Source organism: Python bivittatus, unplaced genomic scaffold (genome assembly GCF_059951505.1).
Source record: "Python bivittatus isolate LINGU-HERP-01145 unplaced genomic scaffold, Pbiv_v1 ctg000470_np1212, whole genome shotgun sequence".
In the NCBI taxonomy this organism is placed as follows: Eukaryota; Metazoa; Chordata; class Lepidosauria; order Squamata; family Pythonidae; genus Python; species Python bivittatus.
This window is the reverse complement of record NW_028277065.1, coordinates 1,933,389-1,949,681: the sequence shown is the minus strand read 5'-3', so window position 1 is coordinate 1,949,681 and position 16,293 is coordinate 1,933,389. Positions and strand designations below refer to the sequence as shown.

The window sequence follows — 16,293 nt, the reverse complement described above, 5'->3', positions numbered from 1 at the left end:
GTGTTTCTATATAGCACTTTGTTTTGAAGGATCACTTTGATCAAAGTTTGATTGTCTCAAAGCATCTATTTGAAACTCCACATAGTCCTTTCATAAACGTAGTCCACTCTTCCAATGATAATTGTACCTTGATCTAATCCCACAGAAATTGATAGATATGACATGTATTCATGTTAAGTGGCTTTCTATAATGAAATGGAGCAAAACATGTGTAGTACAGTTTCTGCAGTACTATTTTAGAGAAAATTCCAAAACATACATGGTATCCTAAATACCTTCTCTAAATGTAATAATTAATGAAAAAAGAGCAACTATGAAAAAAACAGAATTTTATGTCATGAAAAAACTTGACATATTTATCTTGCCTTGGCTTTATATTATACAGATGTAATATACCAATTACATATACTGTAAATTGTATATATTCTGTGTGACATTGTTGCTATAATTAATTAAAAGTTATTTCCTTTAAATAAATTAATATCATATATGTGATCTGTAATATTCCTACATTTCTATTCAGAAAGAACTACTTTATGTGATTTTTATGCTGCACTTTTAAAATACTTTATTTGATTGTGATAGAAAGACATTTAATTTCTGAAGAGAAAGAAAGAAAGAAAGAAAGAAAGAAAGAAAGAAAGAAAGAAAGAAAGAAAGAAAGAAAACAAAAAGTAAATCCTACAGACTTATTTTATCAAATATCATTTTCATTCCCCTTCTTTCCAATTTGTCAATATTCATGTTAATAATTTCTACTTATTTTTGTACTAACATACTGTACAAAATAAACATGCTTTTCTCTGGTAAATTTAGGACTGGAAGATTGAGAAGCTGCAAAATACCTTGTGTGATTAAGGGCCCATATTTTCTACTGCAGTGACCATGACATATTTTCCTTTTCTACTGTACATCTGATAACCCTCAATATTCAAAGAAGCATTATGGAGTTTCATGAGGATTGTTGCTTTTGAAAAATATAGCTATAAAGTGATTTACTTCAAAATGCGACACTACATTTGGACTGCTTTCATACCCTGTGTTTTCTGCTCTGTTCTGCTACCAGTCCTATTCAAAAAGAATCTTTGATAGATGTATGAAACAGGGTAGAATTTATTTTGAGTAGTAAAACCTTGAAATATTTAAAAAAGAGAACTAATCTAGAAATAATTGTTATTCTTAATACATATTTTCTTAATCTCACATTAAAAAAAATGATTGTGATTAGTTGAATATTTTGTTTATAGATTAATAGTGGAAAGAAATGTGGAGTCCTTGGTATTCTCTGAGCTTGGTTGTTTTCTTGCAGATATCAAACAACCAAGCTCAGAGAACACCAAGGACTCCACAGTTCAACCCCGAGCTACATATATTCTCTTCTATAGGAAGGAAGGAAGGAAGGAAGGAAGGAAGGAAGGAAGGAAGGAAGGAAGGAAGGAAGGAAGGAAGGAAGGAAGGAAGGAAGGAAGGAAGGAAGGAAGGAAGGTTGATTTGGTACTAGGCTAGAAACTTAAGAGAACCTAGGCACAGAAGCTGACTGGATGACTTTGGATAAGTCACTTTCTGTCACACTGGTTCCCAGGTTTGTTACTGTAAGGAAAATAGGAGGAGGGAGCACCGTATACATGCTCTTGAATTGTATAAAAGTAAAGGCTGGATATACATCTAATAAAGACAAGGAGTCAAAAGTAAGATTTCTTCTTTCTGCACTTTCCCTGTTTTAGTATTTCTTGGCTGGATCATTTGGAATTTAAATATTATCCCTGAACTATTAATTGTTAGATAAATATCCAGTTTAATTATTGAAAATTAGAAACTTTACAGGACTTTCAGGTGGTTTTGAGGGGAAAGATTTAGGACCTCCATATTTGCTTTGTCCCTAAGGAAGAAACAGTTTGGTACATTCTTGCTATGAATCCCATTTTAATCTTTTGAGCATTACCACATTTTGCAAATTCTGTTTGTGTGACAGAGTTACAAGAGCATATAATCTCTAGGTGGCTTGGGTGTATATTATATAATGTATATTTTATGTGCATTGTAATGATGTGTTGGGGGGGAAGAGTTTTGCTGAGTCTCCTTTGAGTTTGAGATAAAATTAATTGGACACCTGAGAGTTTCTCACTATAACAGTAGAGCTGTCATATACAAGAGTTTTTACTGACATCTTCTGAATCCATGCATTACTCATATGGGCAATAAGTGGGTAGGTTACATAATTTCATCCAATTCCATTAATTTCTTTAGAAACAAATATAAACACTTAAATAAATAGAATGTTATGGGCTAGAAAAAGTCAGTCACATCCAAGGGTATTGAATTTAATAGCTGGTTTAAGGCTAACTGATTTTTAGAACATGTTACGTAAGACAAAAATTATGTGCTTTTCCTTTCGCTTCCTTTTCCTCTTCTCTTTTAAAATATACAAGTAACCTGTCAGCTTAAAAATATGAAATTAAGTTATTAGTGAAAATGTCCTATAGTATATGGTATTTGTAAGTATATGTATGAAGTTTTTTTTTACGATAAGTAATAAGTAATTAATATATTAATGCCTTGATTTACATATACTATACCTTGAATGAACACACATATAGGTGAAAGGGAGGAAAAGAGTGAGAGGAAGGGGGAAAAAATCCTGATATAATATATTTTGCTTTGGACAGCTCACATATAGCTGATTTTTTGCAACTTGTCTCATTGTTTAATCTCAGTTTTGAAACTGCATAGCAATTCATCTGATTGCTAAAACGGAATCGCTAAATAACCGTGGCTAAACTGCAACTATCAGTAGCCACAATCATCATTGTTGATTGTTCATTTCCTATCTCTATGCTTTTCCTCCAAAAATGGATAATCAGAACAGCAATAACAAAGGTAAATTAAAATAATGAAAATATCCTGAAACTGTAGTTCAGCAACATCTGGAACAGTACTGGTTCCTCACCCCTGCTCTGTAAATATGTGAAGCAGCTCTTTTTTTCCTCTAAAATAATATATAAGCAATCAGCATATTAAATGACTCTATAGGGTTCAAAGGCAAATTCAATGCAATATTTCCTTTAATCCTTGCCTAGGGCTTAAGTTTAGGTTCCATAATGGTAGCTCCCCCACTCACCCACCCACCAATCATACCAAATACATTGTCTTTTTAGTGCTGACTATTTTTTTTTTCTTGTTGTTTTCCAAGTTTCATCAGTAACTGCATTCAATGAGATACAATGAACCAAATGAATCAAACTGAAGCCTGGGAATTCGTTCTTTTAGGTTTTTCAGATCGCCCCACATTGGAACCTGTGCTTTTTACCATCTTCTTTTTCATCTATCTCTTTATCCTGCTTGGCAATATTGGCATCATTATCCTGACTGCTACAGATCCGCATTTGCAGACTCCCATGTACTTTTTCCTTCAAAATCTGGCATTTCTTAACCTTTGCTATACCACTGCTGTGGTCCCCAAAATGTTGTCCAACTTGATATCGACCAAGAAAACCATATCCTATCATATGTGCATGGGACAAACATATGTCTCTCTCTTTCTGGGAGCAGCAGAATGTATCCTACTGGCCGTGATGGCTTTTGATCGCTTTATAGCAGTGTGTCATCCCCTGCGTTACACCGTAATAATGAATTCCCAAACTTGCATTAAAATTGCAGCTGCTTCTTGGACAATTAGCTTTTTAGTTTCAGTTGTCCCACTCTACTTAAGTTTGCCTCCACTTTGTGCACCCTATGTCATTAATCATGTTTTCTGTGAGGCTCCTGTCCTGCTACACATGATTTGCACTGATACCTCCTTAAATGAATTATTGATGTTAGTTGGGGGCTTGGGCACACTAATGCTGCCCTTTATCTTAATTCTGATTTCCTATGGCTATATTATTGATGCAATAATAAGGATCCGCACCACTAGTGGCAGATGGAAAGCTTTTTCAACATGCTCTTCTCATCTGACAGTGGTGATAATCTATTATGGGACAGGGATGTTCATGTATATGAGGCCAAAATCCAGTTACTCACCAGAGAATGATAAACTAATTTCTATATTTTATTCTGTTATCAATCCAATGCTGAACCCTATAATATATAGCTTTAGGAATAAGGAAGTCAAAGAATCGTTAAAGAGAGCCTTTGGAATGAGTGTATTGGACAAGTCATACTAAAGGCAGACTTAAGAAAGGAGCATAAATCAATTACACTATGTTTTCCAAGTTATATAAATATCATATGCATTGAAATATATTGCTAAATATATTAGCAAAAGTAATAATTTTGGATATTAGATTGATATAAAATTGGAAGAAGATTAAAAGGAGACAAAAGAAAGTAATTTTTCATGCAGTGCATAATTAACCAGGCAAATTCATTAACACAAGTTATACTGGTTTAAAACTGGGGTGGCTTTAAAAGAGGGTAGATCATAGAAAATTAATTAATTAAATTAACGTAACTCTCCTTTGAATGGTTCTAAGTGGCATTGTATGAATTCATGAAGGGCAGGTCTGTCAAAAGCTGTTCATCTTGGAGATTCAATGTTAGTTATGCTTTGGGGGCAGAAAGCTTCCAAGTACCAGTTACGGAGGAGCAATAGTAGGAGAAGGGTATCTCCTGCTTATAAGCACCCTGATGGCTGCTGTAAGAAATAAACTTGGCTTAAGATGATCCTTGACTTGATCAAAGACAGATGCTTATGATATAAGGGGCCAGCAACTGTATGCTCATGAATTCCTAAATTCTTGAGACCTCCTTCCACTAGATGGGTAAGTTTGAAGTTTGGGAAGATAATACTAATAATCCTAAATCCAGGTAAAAGCCAAAATGGCCTTCTACCTTTCTGAAAAGTTATTGTAGTTAGATTTGTGTGTCCTTCCAAATCAGAGTTTCCCAAACTATGTGGTGCAGACAGAGTCCAGAGGAGATGTGAAGAACCTTTTAGTTGTACATTGTTATTGTTGCAATAAATCCACCTTTCTCAGAGTTTCATTGTATTGTTTTCATTGTGGTCATTTTAGTGTTTGGATTTTTAGGGGAGGTGTGTATATTAAGATTACAGTAAAAGGAGATGTGATGGCAAAAGGTTTGGGAGCCTCTGATTAATTTAGAACAGAGGCTCCCAAACTTTTTGCCATCACATCTCCCTTTAGTATAATCTTAATATATACACCTCCCCTAAAAATCCAAACACTAAAATGACCACAAATGAACAATGAAAACAATACAATAGTCTATACTAAATATTACATTATAATCTTACAATAGCCAACAAAGAACTGTTTACTTGTAAAATATTTTGTTATTGTCTTCTCTTGATCCATAACATTTTTTATATGTATCTCAAAAGCTAAACATGTATTTGATCTATTACCTCAGCTTTCTTTTTCAGACTGCATTATTAATCGGTCCTATAATAAACTATTGTTTTCACTTAATTCTCTTTATGAGTAGCATCAGACTTTTTTTTAAAAAAAAAAAAACAACACTTTAACGATTTGGACTGCCATCAAAATTTCTGACTAATCATCTGCCATCAGTTTGACTAATGATTATCACAGTTGGCAAGAGAATGAGTGTGAATGAGAGAAAGCTCTTAAATTAAGGAAGCTCCTGAATGTTTATCCTGTTTGGCTTAATGTGGCCCTGCCTGCGAGCGTGATGTTGCTCTTGGAAGAGTTCAGGGATTAGTGGGTAACACAAAGGACAGGGATGGATGAATCAATCTGTTTCTGATCCATATCGGTTTAATGTCTGTTCACTCATATCTTAGCACTTCCAGGTTAATCTGCATAAATTCCTCTAAAATGTGGTTTTTGTTCTCAACTTTTTAAATTAATATAAGCTTTTAATCATTATCTTTGAATACGTTTCTGGTGTGATGATAAAAACAGTCATTATGTTGCTGGGTTTCTTGGTTAAAAACAAACTAAGCCAGAATGACAACTAAAAAATGTTGAAAAACATTGTCTCCTTATTTGCATTTCATGACTGCTGATGTTCCATTCCCGGATATTTTCACCTAGAAACTGAGCAGATAGCAATACAATAAATGGTCAGTCAACACTCTTCTTGTGTCTTGAGTTATGTGAAATTCCTGGACCTTTTCAGCATCACTGTTTTGTTTCCTAGCTGGACATTTTCTTAATGTGTCACCAGATTGCTGCTTTGACAAACAAAACTTACATTCTGAGATTTGCACACACTTCCCTAGTTGGCATCTTTCTTCCCAAATATTTCATTATTGCTCCAAGAACTAATTTTTACTCCAGGAAGCTATAGGGGAAAATAAAAGGAACCATGAGAGAGATCTGGAAGCAGATTTGGTCAAGTTTAGGGTCAGCCAATTGAAATAAATGTAAGCATAACATGTCACATTAATGTTAGTATGTCAATTAAAAGGATGGCTACATCTGGAGACAATTTCCTTAGTGTAAAATTTACTGGATATCTGTGAATTTGTGTTTTGTTTCTATCTGAATGAAAATGGGACCACTCCTCTTTCTATGGAAATTTGGGATACTTAGAGGGATAAAGATAGTAATCAAATGGACAAAATGATTTGTCTTATTTAGAATATTTTGTGGTTGTTGTAGCTTCAATTTTCTCTTTAGCTTCTCAAAATATCTCTTAATCTGGAAAATGTAACACTTTCCTACTTGAAATTTAATTCTAATCCTGATATGAAACATACGGAAGATTTCAAAACCTAATTTGCCTCCAATCTCACCTTCTTTTGCTACCATCTTCACTCCCCCGGATTAAGGATAAAGGTCAAAAGCTACAGTTTTATTTTTGCTTGTTATTTAATCATGTTCATATTATGCTTAAGTGTAAAGATGTCAGTCAGATATGTAAATGTCAGTCAGATATGTAAATGTCTCTTAGGGTTGTGAAATGTCATTAGATTTAGTATAATACTTTTTCTGCTTGGTAAATTTGGTATTTTTTATTCAGAAATATGAATTTATGTTAATATGTATTTTGTATCTCTATGACAGACAAGTCATTCAACCATCAGACCATTCCTACAGTGCTCCAAAAAAGCTTCCTAGAAGTGAAATTATATTCTGTTCATACAATTTAGGGCAAAAGCAACCAGCATCTATACATAAATCAATGGATTAAGTTGTCTGAATGTTCATTGTGATTGATCGTAGAACACATATTGTACTGGACTGCTAAAAGGCATTGGCACCTATGGGGATAAAATGTCTTCTTATGAAATCTAGGAAACCTATAGTATTTATGCAATGCCTACAGTATTTCTATATTTTTAGTTTCTTAAATTCCTGGCAGCAGTGTCCTAATTAATACTCAAAGGATAATTAGATATTTTGGGCAAATGCCCATGAGGCATATGAGAAACAATAATTATTGGTTTGCTATGTCAGCAGTACTTTAAGGAAGTGTAGAATCATCTTATAGAACCATATAGACAGTAAGAGTATCACATATAAGTCTTCCTAGGAACACATTACTTAGAACCAACATTATGATGCTCCTTAATTCCATGCAGCATTTGGTAAGAATCCTTAAATAGTAACAATCTTCCTAAGAGTTTTGATACATTTCATATCAATAATAGACATTTATCATCTTTTTCTAAAATTAGTCTCAAATTAAAGATCATGATGAGAATCAATAGACTTTCATTTGTTTAATATCTTTAGGATTGAGATTCATCAATATGGGATCTCACTGATATCTGTTAAAGATTTCAAAGATACAAAGTTTTAAAAAATCAAAGAAAATTTTCACTGCTGACTCCATTATTTTTCCTTGCTGGTTTATTGAAGGTAAGCATGAATAATTCCCACCATGCTGAAACATTCTGCTATTCTATGTTCTTTATTAATTTTATAATTTCAGTTCACCTTCTTATACATTAATATTTATAGGCAGTTTATAACCAATTCTGATCTTTTCAGTTTAAATTGTTGTTTAAAAACATTTAGGATTTCACGTACCAGCAGCTTCATAGTTTGTTGCTCTACATAGGCACAATTAAAGAAGGGGGGAAAGTGATGTGTGTTCAGGTTTGGTATATATTAGATTTCTATAGTGTACTAATATAGTGTAATTACAGTGCTAGACTGAAAAGTATCTTGCAATATGATCACTTCATTCAATATCACAATTTGGATAAAGCCAATCAATCAGCTGATTAACTTACTTGCCATTTGATAATTCCATATACATAGTCAATAGCTATAGTATGCATACAACATAATATGTCAGAGTATACTCTGTATCTAGTGTACATATGAGTACATAAGGGTCAGCCATACAAACTTTCTAAATTCTTAGAATTTCTTTTAATACATAGGAATTTAATTTTACACAAAAGCAAATAAAGATGCATGTGCATTGGTCTCCCATTATATACTCATGACATACAATGTGAGTCTTTGCAGTAGCTGAAGCTCCACTGAATTGTAGAGCTATGAGTCCATGAGACAACATTTACTTATCTATTGTATTGATTTGCAGTCAGAGCCCAACATTTATGGATTTCTGTCTCAAAAGCAAAACTTCTAAATTATTCTATCCTCTCTATTTCATTTTCCACACCTAAAATTGGTGGTGTTCATGAATGTATAGCTCAACATGTACATTTAAAATAGGCACAACCAGGCTAGAATGTAAATTTTGTATGAATTATCCTTATTTGGTTGTCAAGAAACACAGATCCAAAGAACTAGACATTAGTCAGTGTCAGAATCTAAAGAACTATGCAGCTAGTTCTTTGGATCTGTGTTTCTTGACAAGAAATATTCCCTTTCTGTTACTTATCATAAAAGAAACTGAGGGAGTTGTAAAAGGTGTATGAGATTTAGCCTTGAAGACTGCTGTTCAAAAAAAAAGGGGGGGGGGCAGGAGAAGAAAAAAAATATGAGTATTAACAATGTCTTCCAAAGTTTTTATCTTGTATTTTGATCATTATTATGAAATCTAAAATATAAAGCAACATATTTTGTTCTCATTTTTTAAACAACATTGGCTTCCTAGAAATTTCCATGTACAATAATTAGGCAGTCAGTTGAATGCCATCTAATCAAGCTGGACCTGTGAAGAATGTATGGCCAAACGCTTGTCATCCCACTGTGTCCACAACAAAAGCAATGCAGTGATTACTAGTTACATCTATTTTCTTTCGTTTCTTTTAGTTCCCTCAATGTGCCAAGTGTGGCAGTTTGCTTCATGACCCATTGTATCACATGCTCAAAAACAGCAACAAAAATAACATATTGGTTCAAGCTAGGGTTGCATTAGCATTCTTTTTCCTACAACAGCTAGCCAGATAACCCAAAACGTATTCAAATAGAAGAAATGTTGCTAGTAATACAGTGGTGTCATTAATCTGAATATGGAATCTTATGAATAATTTTGGTTGATGCATCTATTGTCTATTAATCTACCTAATTCTTCATTTATGCAGGTTTTCCAATTGTGGATCTGACTAATAATTCTATTTCTATCTCTCCTCCCTTAATCTTTCTTTTCCGCTCACTGTCTCCTATTTTAATGCATTATTTGTAAGGAATAACATAAAATGCATCAAAATATGAACTTAGTCAATAAAACTGTTGTATCTGAATTCATTCTCCTGGGATTTCACACCATCCGTTCGGTTGAGATTGTCCTCTTCATCATTTTCTTCTTTGTATATGCATTAACCATTGCAGGAAATGTCACACTAATTTTATTAGTAGTGGCCAATCATCATCTTCAAGTGCCCATGTATTTTTTCTTGAGTAACCTCTCATTCCTCGAACTCATGATCACATCAACTGTAGTCCCTAAAATGCTAATAAATATGATCACAGGAAAGAAGACAATCTCCTTTGTGGGCTGTCTTGCCCAGTCATTCTTCTATTTTCTGATGGGATCAACTGAATTTTTCATATTGGCTGTCATGTCCTTTGACCGTTACCTTGCAGTTTGTTATCCACTACGCTATGCATCAATTATGAACAATAAGATGTGTTTGCAGCTTTTATTGGGGTCATGGGCTGGTGGTTTCTTGATTATTCTAATTCCCAGCATTGTGACAGCTGGATTACCATTCTGTGGCCCAAATATCGTTAATCACTTCTTCTGTGACAGTGCACCATTACTCAAGCTGGTCTGTAGTGACACATCACTGGCTGAAAAGATTGATTTTGGGACTTCTTGCATATTACTCTTGGGGTCACTTTTCATAACCACTGTATCTTACATTTATATTATTATTGCTGTACTAAGAATACCATCAGCACAAGGTCGCCAGAAAGCCTTCTCAACCTGTGTATCTCACATCACTGTGGTAACTCTATATTATGGGAGTTCTATATTTATTTATGTCCGCCCTACCAAAGGAAATGTTCTTGATTTTAACAAAATGGGCACTGTATTAAACACAATAGTGACTCCCATGTTGAATCCTTTCATATATAGTCTTAGGAATGAGAAAGTGAAGGTTGGTCTAAGAAACCTTGTCCTAAAGAGGAGTATAGTCATTCTTAAACATTGAAATGAATAACTTAGGAACAATTTAGACAAGGTCAAGACATAAGGAAGAAAAATCCAGTGTACTATAGTAGCACATTAGATTGAGAACAGCCTATTTCACATGAACTTAATAACACATATTTGGAGTGTTAGCTTCTATTTATTCATTCATTCATTTTTTTTCCATGACATTTGATCAGATAGAATGGATATAACTCAGGAGGGATTATTCAATATCATTTGACTCATTTTTCTGGCAAGCAGTAGCTGCCACTGCCATCTAGTCACCACAAGTAGTTCTGGTGCCAACTATACCCCCTTGCTTTGAAAAAAACTCTATTCTAAAAAGCTCTTCTGGCCATTTTCCCTCTTCTGCAAAATCCCACGGATAGAAAATGGTTGGTAGATAGTCCAGGATGGGTCCAATGTCTCACTTTGAAGAATCTTTCTGCAGAATAAGATGTTAGACAGCTGTTTTGGATAAACTCTGTCCTGTGTCATTTGCCATGCTCTGCAGATAGATCTCTTTTAATGAAGAACTAAAGAGAAAACATGAGACAGCAGAAGAATACCCAATAGTAGAGTGCATTTGGAGCACAATGTCTGACCTGAGTCCTTTTCAGAGCTAGCTATTGTCAATCAGTCCATCCTGCTGCTGCTGCCATGTTAACCAGACAGTTGGAAGTGGGGTGGCTTTCTGCTGCAAATACCTGATTTCATAAGGGCATATAAAAACCTTTGTTGGATGATGGTCCATCTAGTCCAGCATTCAATGCACATAGTGGCCAGTTGGAAAACCCACAAGCCTTGACTAAAGGGTGGCAGTTCCCTTTCACCATCATTTAAGACCTGCTTCTATAATTCAGGAGATAGTAAACAGCCATCAGTTTCAGTGAGAATGATAGCCTGATCATCCACGGACCTGTCTAGTTCCCTTTTAAACCATCCAGGTTGGCTGCCATTACAACATCTGGCACTGAATCCCATAATTTAACTAGGCACTCAGGTTGTTGTATACAATCTATGCAGGTGGTTCTGAATATTAATTGTAGTCAACTGAATTTGTAATTGTCCTCTTTGAACTTCTTGAAAAGATTTTTGAGAATGGGATAAAACTCATCAAAACTGGTGCATTCAAGAGATGTCTGAGAGTGTCACAAAAGATTTAATAAGCAAATATGTGTGATTCACACTTAAAAGTGTATATATAGAGAGATAGATATTTGTGTATATATAATCTTCCCAGGAAAAACATCATGGAAATTTGAAAACTAAATTAACTTCAACTTTTGACCATTGCTCTAGTGGTCAGTGGCTAGAATCCAGGAGACTGTGAGTTCTAGTCCTGCCTTAGGCATGAAAACCATCTGGGTGACTTTAGGCCAGTCACCCTCTCTCAGCCTAACTCATCTCACAGGGTTGTTGTTGTGGGGAAAATCATAGGAGGAAGGAGTATTGGGTATGTTCTCTGCCTTGAGTTATTTATAAATATAATAAAGGTAGGATAAAAAAATCTAAAAAAAAGATGGAGATGCTTCAAGTAAAATGTTTCTTCTGCACTATGAAAAGGATACTGGGACACACATAGATTATTAGAGCTGAAAAGAAAAGTTCTCCAACTCCTATCTATCAACATATTGTGCAGTATCTTTGTTAGCAATTGCTTGTAATCTGCCTTTGACTAAAACAATATAATAATAATAATAATAATAATAATAATAATAATAATAATAATAATAATAATAAATGGAATGATTCCCATCTTCTAAAACACTTAAGACTCATGTCATATCTTAATACAAAACAATTTATGATAGTATAATCTTGCATGAGATAGAATGTTCTAAAATGTTCTTAGTTTGGTGAAAGGAAAGAATGGAAAGAAATGCCACAGAGAAATATAGGCTTGACGGTCTGGAACATAGTAAACTCAATAGTCTGGTATCCTTCTATAGGGAAATAAAACAACAATTTTAATGGATAGGAAACTTTCCTTCTTGGGTACAAAACCTCCCTCCCTTTAATTCTCTAATGTGTAGCAAGGAGATTTCCCCATCCACCCACATGCACACTAATATCCAAATGACTTGCAGAAGCAGTTCTGGCTACCTTAATGCATCCCTGAGTTTTGGGGGGGGGGGGGGAGTAATTAATCTCTACAAAATCTCAGGCAGAAGAACTCTGAAGATTCAATGTCAATCAGTTGTTTTCTCTTACACTTGAGGATACTTGTGCATTATATTAAGGAAAGACATTCTTAATATATATGTGTGTTTCTTAATAATGTCCTTTGTGACCAGATCTCCAACTCTTCACATTTATGACATCAAGCACTTGATTGTTTATTCTGGAGAGCTATAATGTACAGTCTAAATGGCTTCTAATTGAAGTGAATATGTGTAGCTCATGGTTGAACTGTGGAGTCCTTGGGGTTCTTGGAAGCCTGGTGTTCAGACAAGGCAGCAATTAATAGACACATAGAGATCAACAGCATCTAGATACTATTCAAAAGAGACAAAAGACCAGAAGATTGCCTTACCAGCAATCAATCACCAGCAATCATCACTCGGATAAGCATAGGTTACCACCAGGCACCAAAAATATGCTAATCAAAGAACTACCAGAGAAGCAAAACAAAACCCCCAACCCCACAGCACTGGCAAGTCAGGCCACAGCACATAATGAGAGAGCAAACCCCATCCCATTTTAGCACTGAAGATGTTACCTAGCCGGGTAATGAAACGTTTGCAAGAAAAGAACCAAGCTCAGAGAACCCCAATAAGTGGCTTCTAAAAGGAAGGAAGGAAGGAAGGAAGGAAGGAAGGAAGGAAGGAAGGAAGGAAGGAAGGAAGGAAGGAAGGAAGGAAGGAAGGAAGGAAGGAAGGAAGGAAGGAAGGAAGGAAGGAAGGAAGGAAATCAGTGAAAAGGAATACAAGGGTTCAGGCTCTCAATATTTGTTTTCACAATGCCACTGGAAAACAGGCGCTACTTTACTATTTGTATATACCCTGAAGAGGACAATTGCTAACTTTTCCCTGAGAGACAGCATATGGAACTGTTTGGTCAGCAAAGGAGCAATAGCAGTATACCGGAATAAACAACAATTTGGGAAGAAGGCACTTAATTCAACAGAGAAATGGGGATCTGGTAGGATCTAGAAACTGTGTCCTTGTTCTGATTTTCAAAGCATCATTGGAGCAGAATCCTAAATCTTTTTAAAAAATCAGAATATTTGTCCAACCTTCTTTGCTTGCTGTGCAATCCTTTTTAGCTTGTTTAATGAACTGATATTTTACAATGCAAATATAAAAAAAAATGCTTAGAAATTTTTCACTCAGGTATTGCTTCTACCCAATTTATTTCTCTTTGTAGATTGGAGGCTCATGCTAAAGGATAGTATGATTACAAAAGGAACATATTCAAGTTGATTTCATATTACTTTTACAGTTGCTTTCTACTTCCTTGTAATTTGACAACTTTTGAAAAACATTTGCACTATTTCTAGATAGTGACAATAGAAAAAATATTATAATAAAGGCATAAAAGTGACTCAATATTTCTATGAGGAATGAAGATGTATGCCAAGTTTTAGCAGAGTATTTGAAATCATCCTGAACTGGAGAACTGCTGGACCTACAATCCTGCTAAAATTTAAACTCAGCTACTATAAAATTAAGAGCCATCACAATTCTTCTATGAACATACTGGAATAGGTAAGAGAACCCTAATAATTAATTGAGCATCTTACATGGGTAATTAATCCAAGTACAGGAATCTCACTTTCTCAGGCAGGTACTAAAAGCTGTGGGAATATGGAATATCAGTTAAAGACTAACTAATCATTATTCCATGGATTTTGAATCCTAAAGTAAATCATGAAGATATATACTAACAAGGGGGGAAAAAAAGACATACAGTATATCCCACTCTATGGATTGGGTTGAAGTTACTAAAGATAAGTTAAAGGAACTTGGAATTAATCCCAGCATTTACCCTATATTGTTTAATAATGTGGTAAGGAAAGAGGACTATCTAATTCAAACCCCTCTATAAGTTGGGAATTATATATGGGATACAAATAAAAAGAAGTATGGCAGGGTTTTTTTCTTTAGCAGAAGCAAAAACAAAATTAACAACTAATTGAATCCTTTAAATAATAAAAAAGATAATTCATATTATTTTCAAATTATTTAAATTTAGGTTTTCATCCAAATTTTCAAAACACTGGCAATAACACTCTCTATAACTGTTCCTCCATGCATAAAGCCCATGAATCTCATGTTATATGTTTATTGTTTATTTTCATATATTATATTGTGCTACCCTGAGATAACCTGGTTCTGGAGGGTAGGATATCATTACTTTTTTTTGTTAAAGATAATTAAAAGACACATCTGGGGGGGGGGGTTACATTAATAGAAGACACATGTAAGACTTGGCATCTAATTTTAGCCATGTTCTTGAATGTCTAGAGTAGTATCATACATAGAATAATTAGGAAATTTTTGTCAGTTTGTGCAAATGAAAGAGTCATTCAGTACAATAAAGCAACTACGCAGGATTTTAGAAGCATATTTATAAATTAATGGCTTCAGTTCTTACTTTTTATTTAATTATATTATTTTTTTAATTGATGAGTTTATTTCATCATCAAATAACATGTGATGTGCATTTCCCACTGGCTAATAGAATGTGACTGTACAGAGGATTGAACGTTGAACTGAAAATGTTTAATATGGGTGTTAGAAAGACATTAAGCATGGAGATAGTGAAATCATAGCATTTTTTTCAAAACCTTTAAAAACGTAATAAATGCTCTTACCATTATTATTTTTCTTACAGCAGTATTGGAAAGATCAAATGGCTATGAAGAAAGTTAATACTACTGTGACTGAATTTGTTCTCTTGGGTTTTTCTCAGAGTACAAAGATGCAGCTCGTCCTCTTTTCCATCTTTCTTACTCTATATATCATAACCTGGCTTGGAAATCTTGCTATTATCTTGACCGTGATTTCCACACATAGCCTTCACGTGCCCATGTACTTCTTCTTGGCTAACCTGGCTGTGATAGACATCAGTGACTGCACAGTTACAGCACTAAAAATGCTATGGGACCTCATCTCTCATACAAATTCCATCTCTTACAACTGGTGTATTACCCAGGTATTCTTTTTTCACTGCACTGGAGGTGCTGTGGTTTTCTTCCTAGTTGTAATGGCTATTGACAGATACATAGCCATCTACAAACCTTTGCAATATTTGCTCATTATGAATCCAGGAGTTTGCACAGGTTTAGTGGCAGGAGCTTGGCTGGGTGGTTTTGCTCACTCTATTGTCCAGGTAGCCTTAATCATTCAGCTACCCTTTTGTGGCCCCAACATATTGGACAACTTTTACTGTGATGTTCCACAAGTAATCAAACTGGCTTGTACTGATACATACATTATAGAGTTGCTGATGGCTTCTAATAGTGGGCTGCTACTCACACTGATTTTCTGCATCTTATTTGGGTCATATATTGTCATTCTGGTGAAGATTAGAATGCATGTCACCGAAAGAAAGCGCAAAGCTTTCTCTACGTGTTTGGCACAAATCATAGTCATGAGCTTACATTTTATTCCTGCCATGTTCATTTATGATCGCCCTTTCCAAATTTCTCCAGGAGACAAAATCACTTCTCTTTTGTATACTGCTATCACTCCAGTGCTAAACCCAATAATTTTCACACTGAGAAATACAGAAATGAAAAAGAGTATCAGAAAATTGATTGGAAGGATGATGTCATCCAAAACAATTCAGTCAGAATAA

At 34.6% G+C, this 16,293-nt stretch overlaps 3 protein-coding genes across 3 annotated transcripts; all 3 read left to right on the top strand.

Annotated features, from left to right (window-relative positions):
• The first annotated feature begins 3,221 nt into the window (after window positions 1-3,221).
• LOC107326666 (olfactory receptor 2G3-like) lies at window positions 3,222-4,163 on the top strand. The gene has a single exon (XM_015891142.1). The coding sequence runs from the start codon at window positions 3,222-3,224 to the stop codon at window positions 4,161-4,163; it is 942 nt and encodes a 313-aa protein (XP_015746628.1).
• A 5,396-nt stretch (window positions 4,164-9,559) lies between these two features.
• On the top strand, window positions 9,560-10,507 carry LOC103061073 (olfactory receptor 6M1-like). The gene has a single exon (XM_088142987.1). It carries the CDS (start codon window positions 9,560-9,562, stop codon window positions 10,505-10,507), a length of 948 nt encoding a protein of 315 aa, XP_087999113.1.
• Window positions 10,508-15,345: 4,838 nt separating this feature from the next.
• On the top strand, window positions 15,346-16,293 carry LOC103060834 (olfactory receptor 4D1-like). Its single transcript, XM_007442925.1, has one exon. The coding sequence runs from the start codon at window positions 15,346-15,348 to the stop codon at window positions 16,291-16,293; it is 948 nt and encodes a 315-aa protein (XP_007442987.1).

Coding starts and splice junctions, on each gene's coding strand:
- LOC103060834 (XM_007442925.1), top strand. CDS start 15,346: ATGGCTATGAAGAAAGTTAATACTACTGTGACTGAATTTGTTCTCTTG.
- LOC103061073 (XM_088142987.1), top strand. CDS start 9,560: ATGAACTTAGTCAATAAAACTGTTGTATCTGAATTCATTCTCCTGGGA.
- LOC107326666 (XM_015891142.1), top strand. CDS start 3,222: ATGAACCAAATGAATCAAACTGAAGCCTGGGAATTCGTTCTTTTAGGT.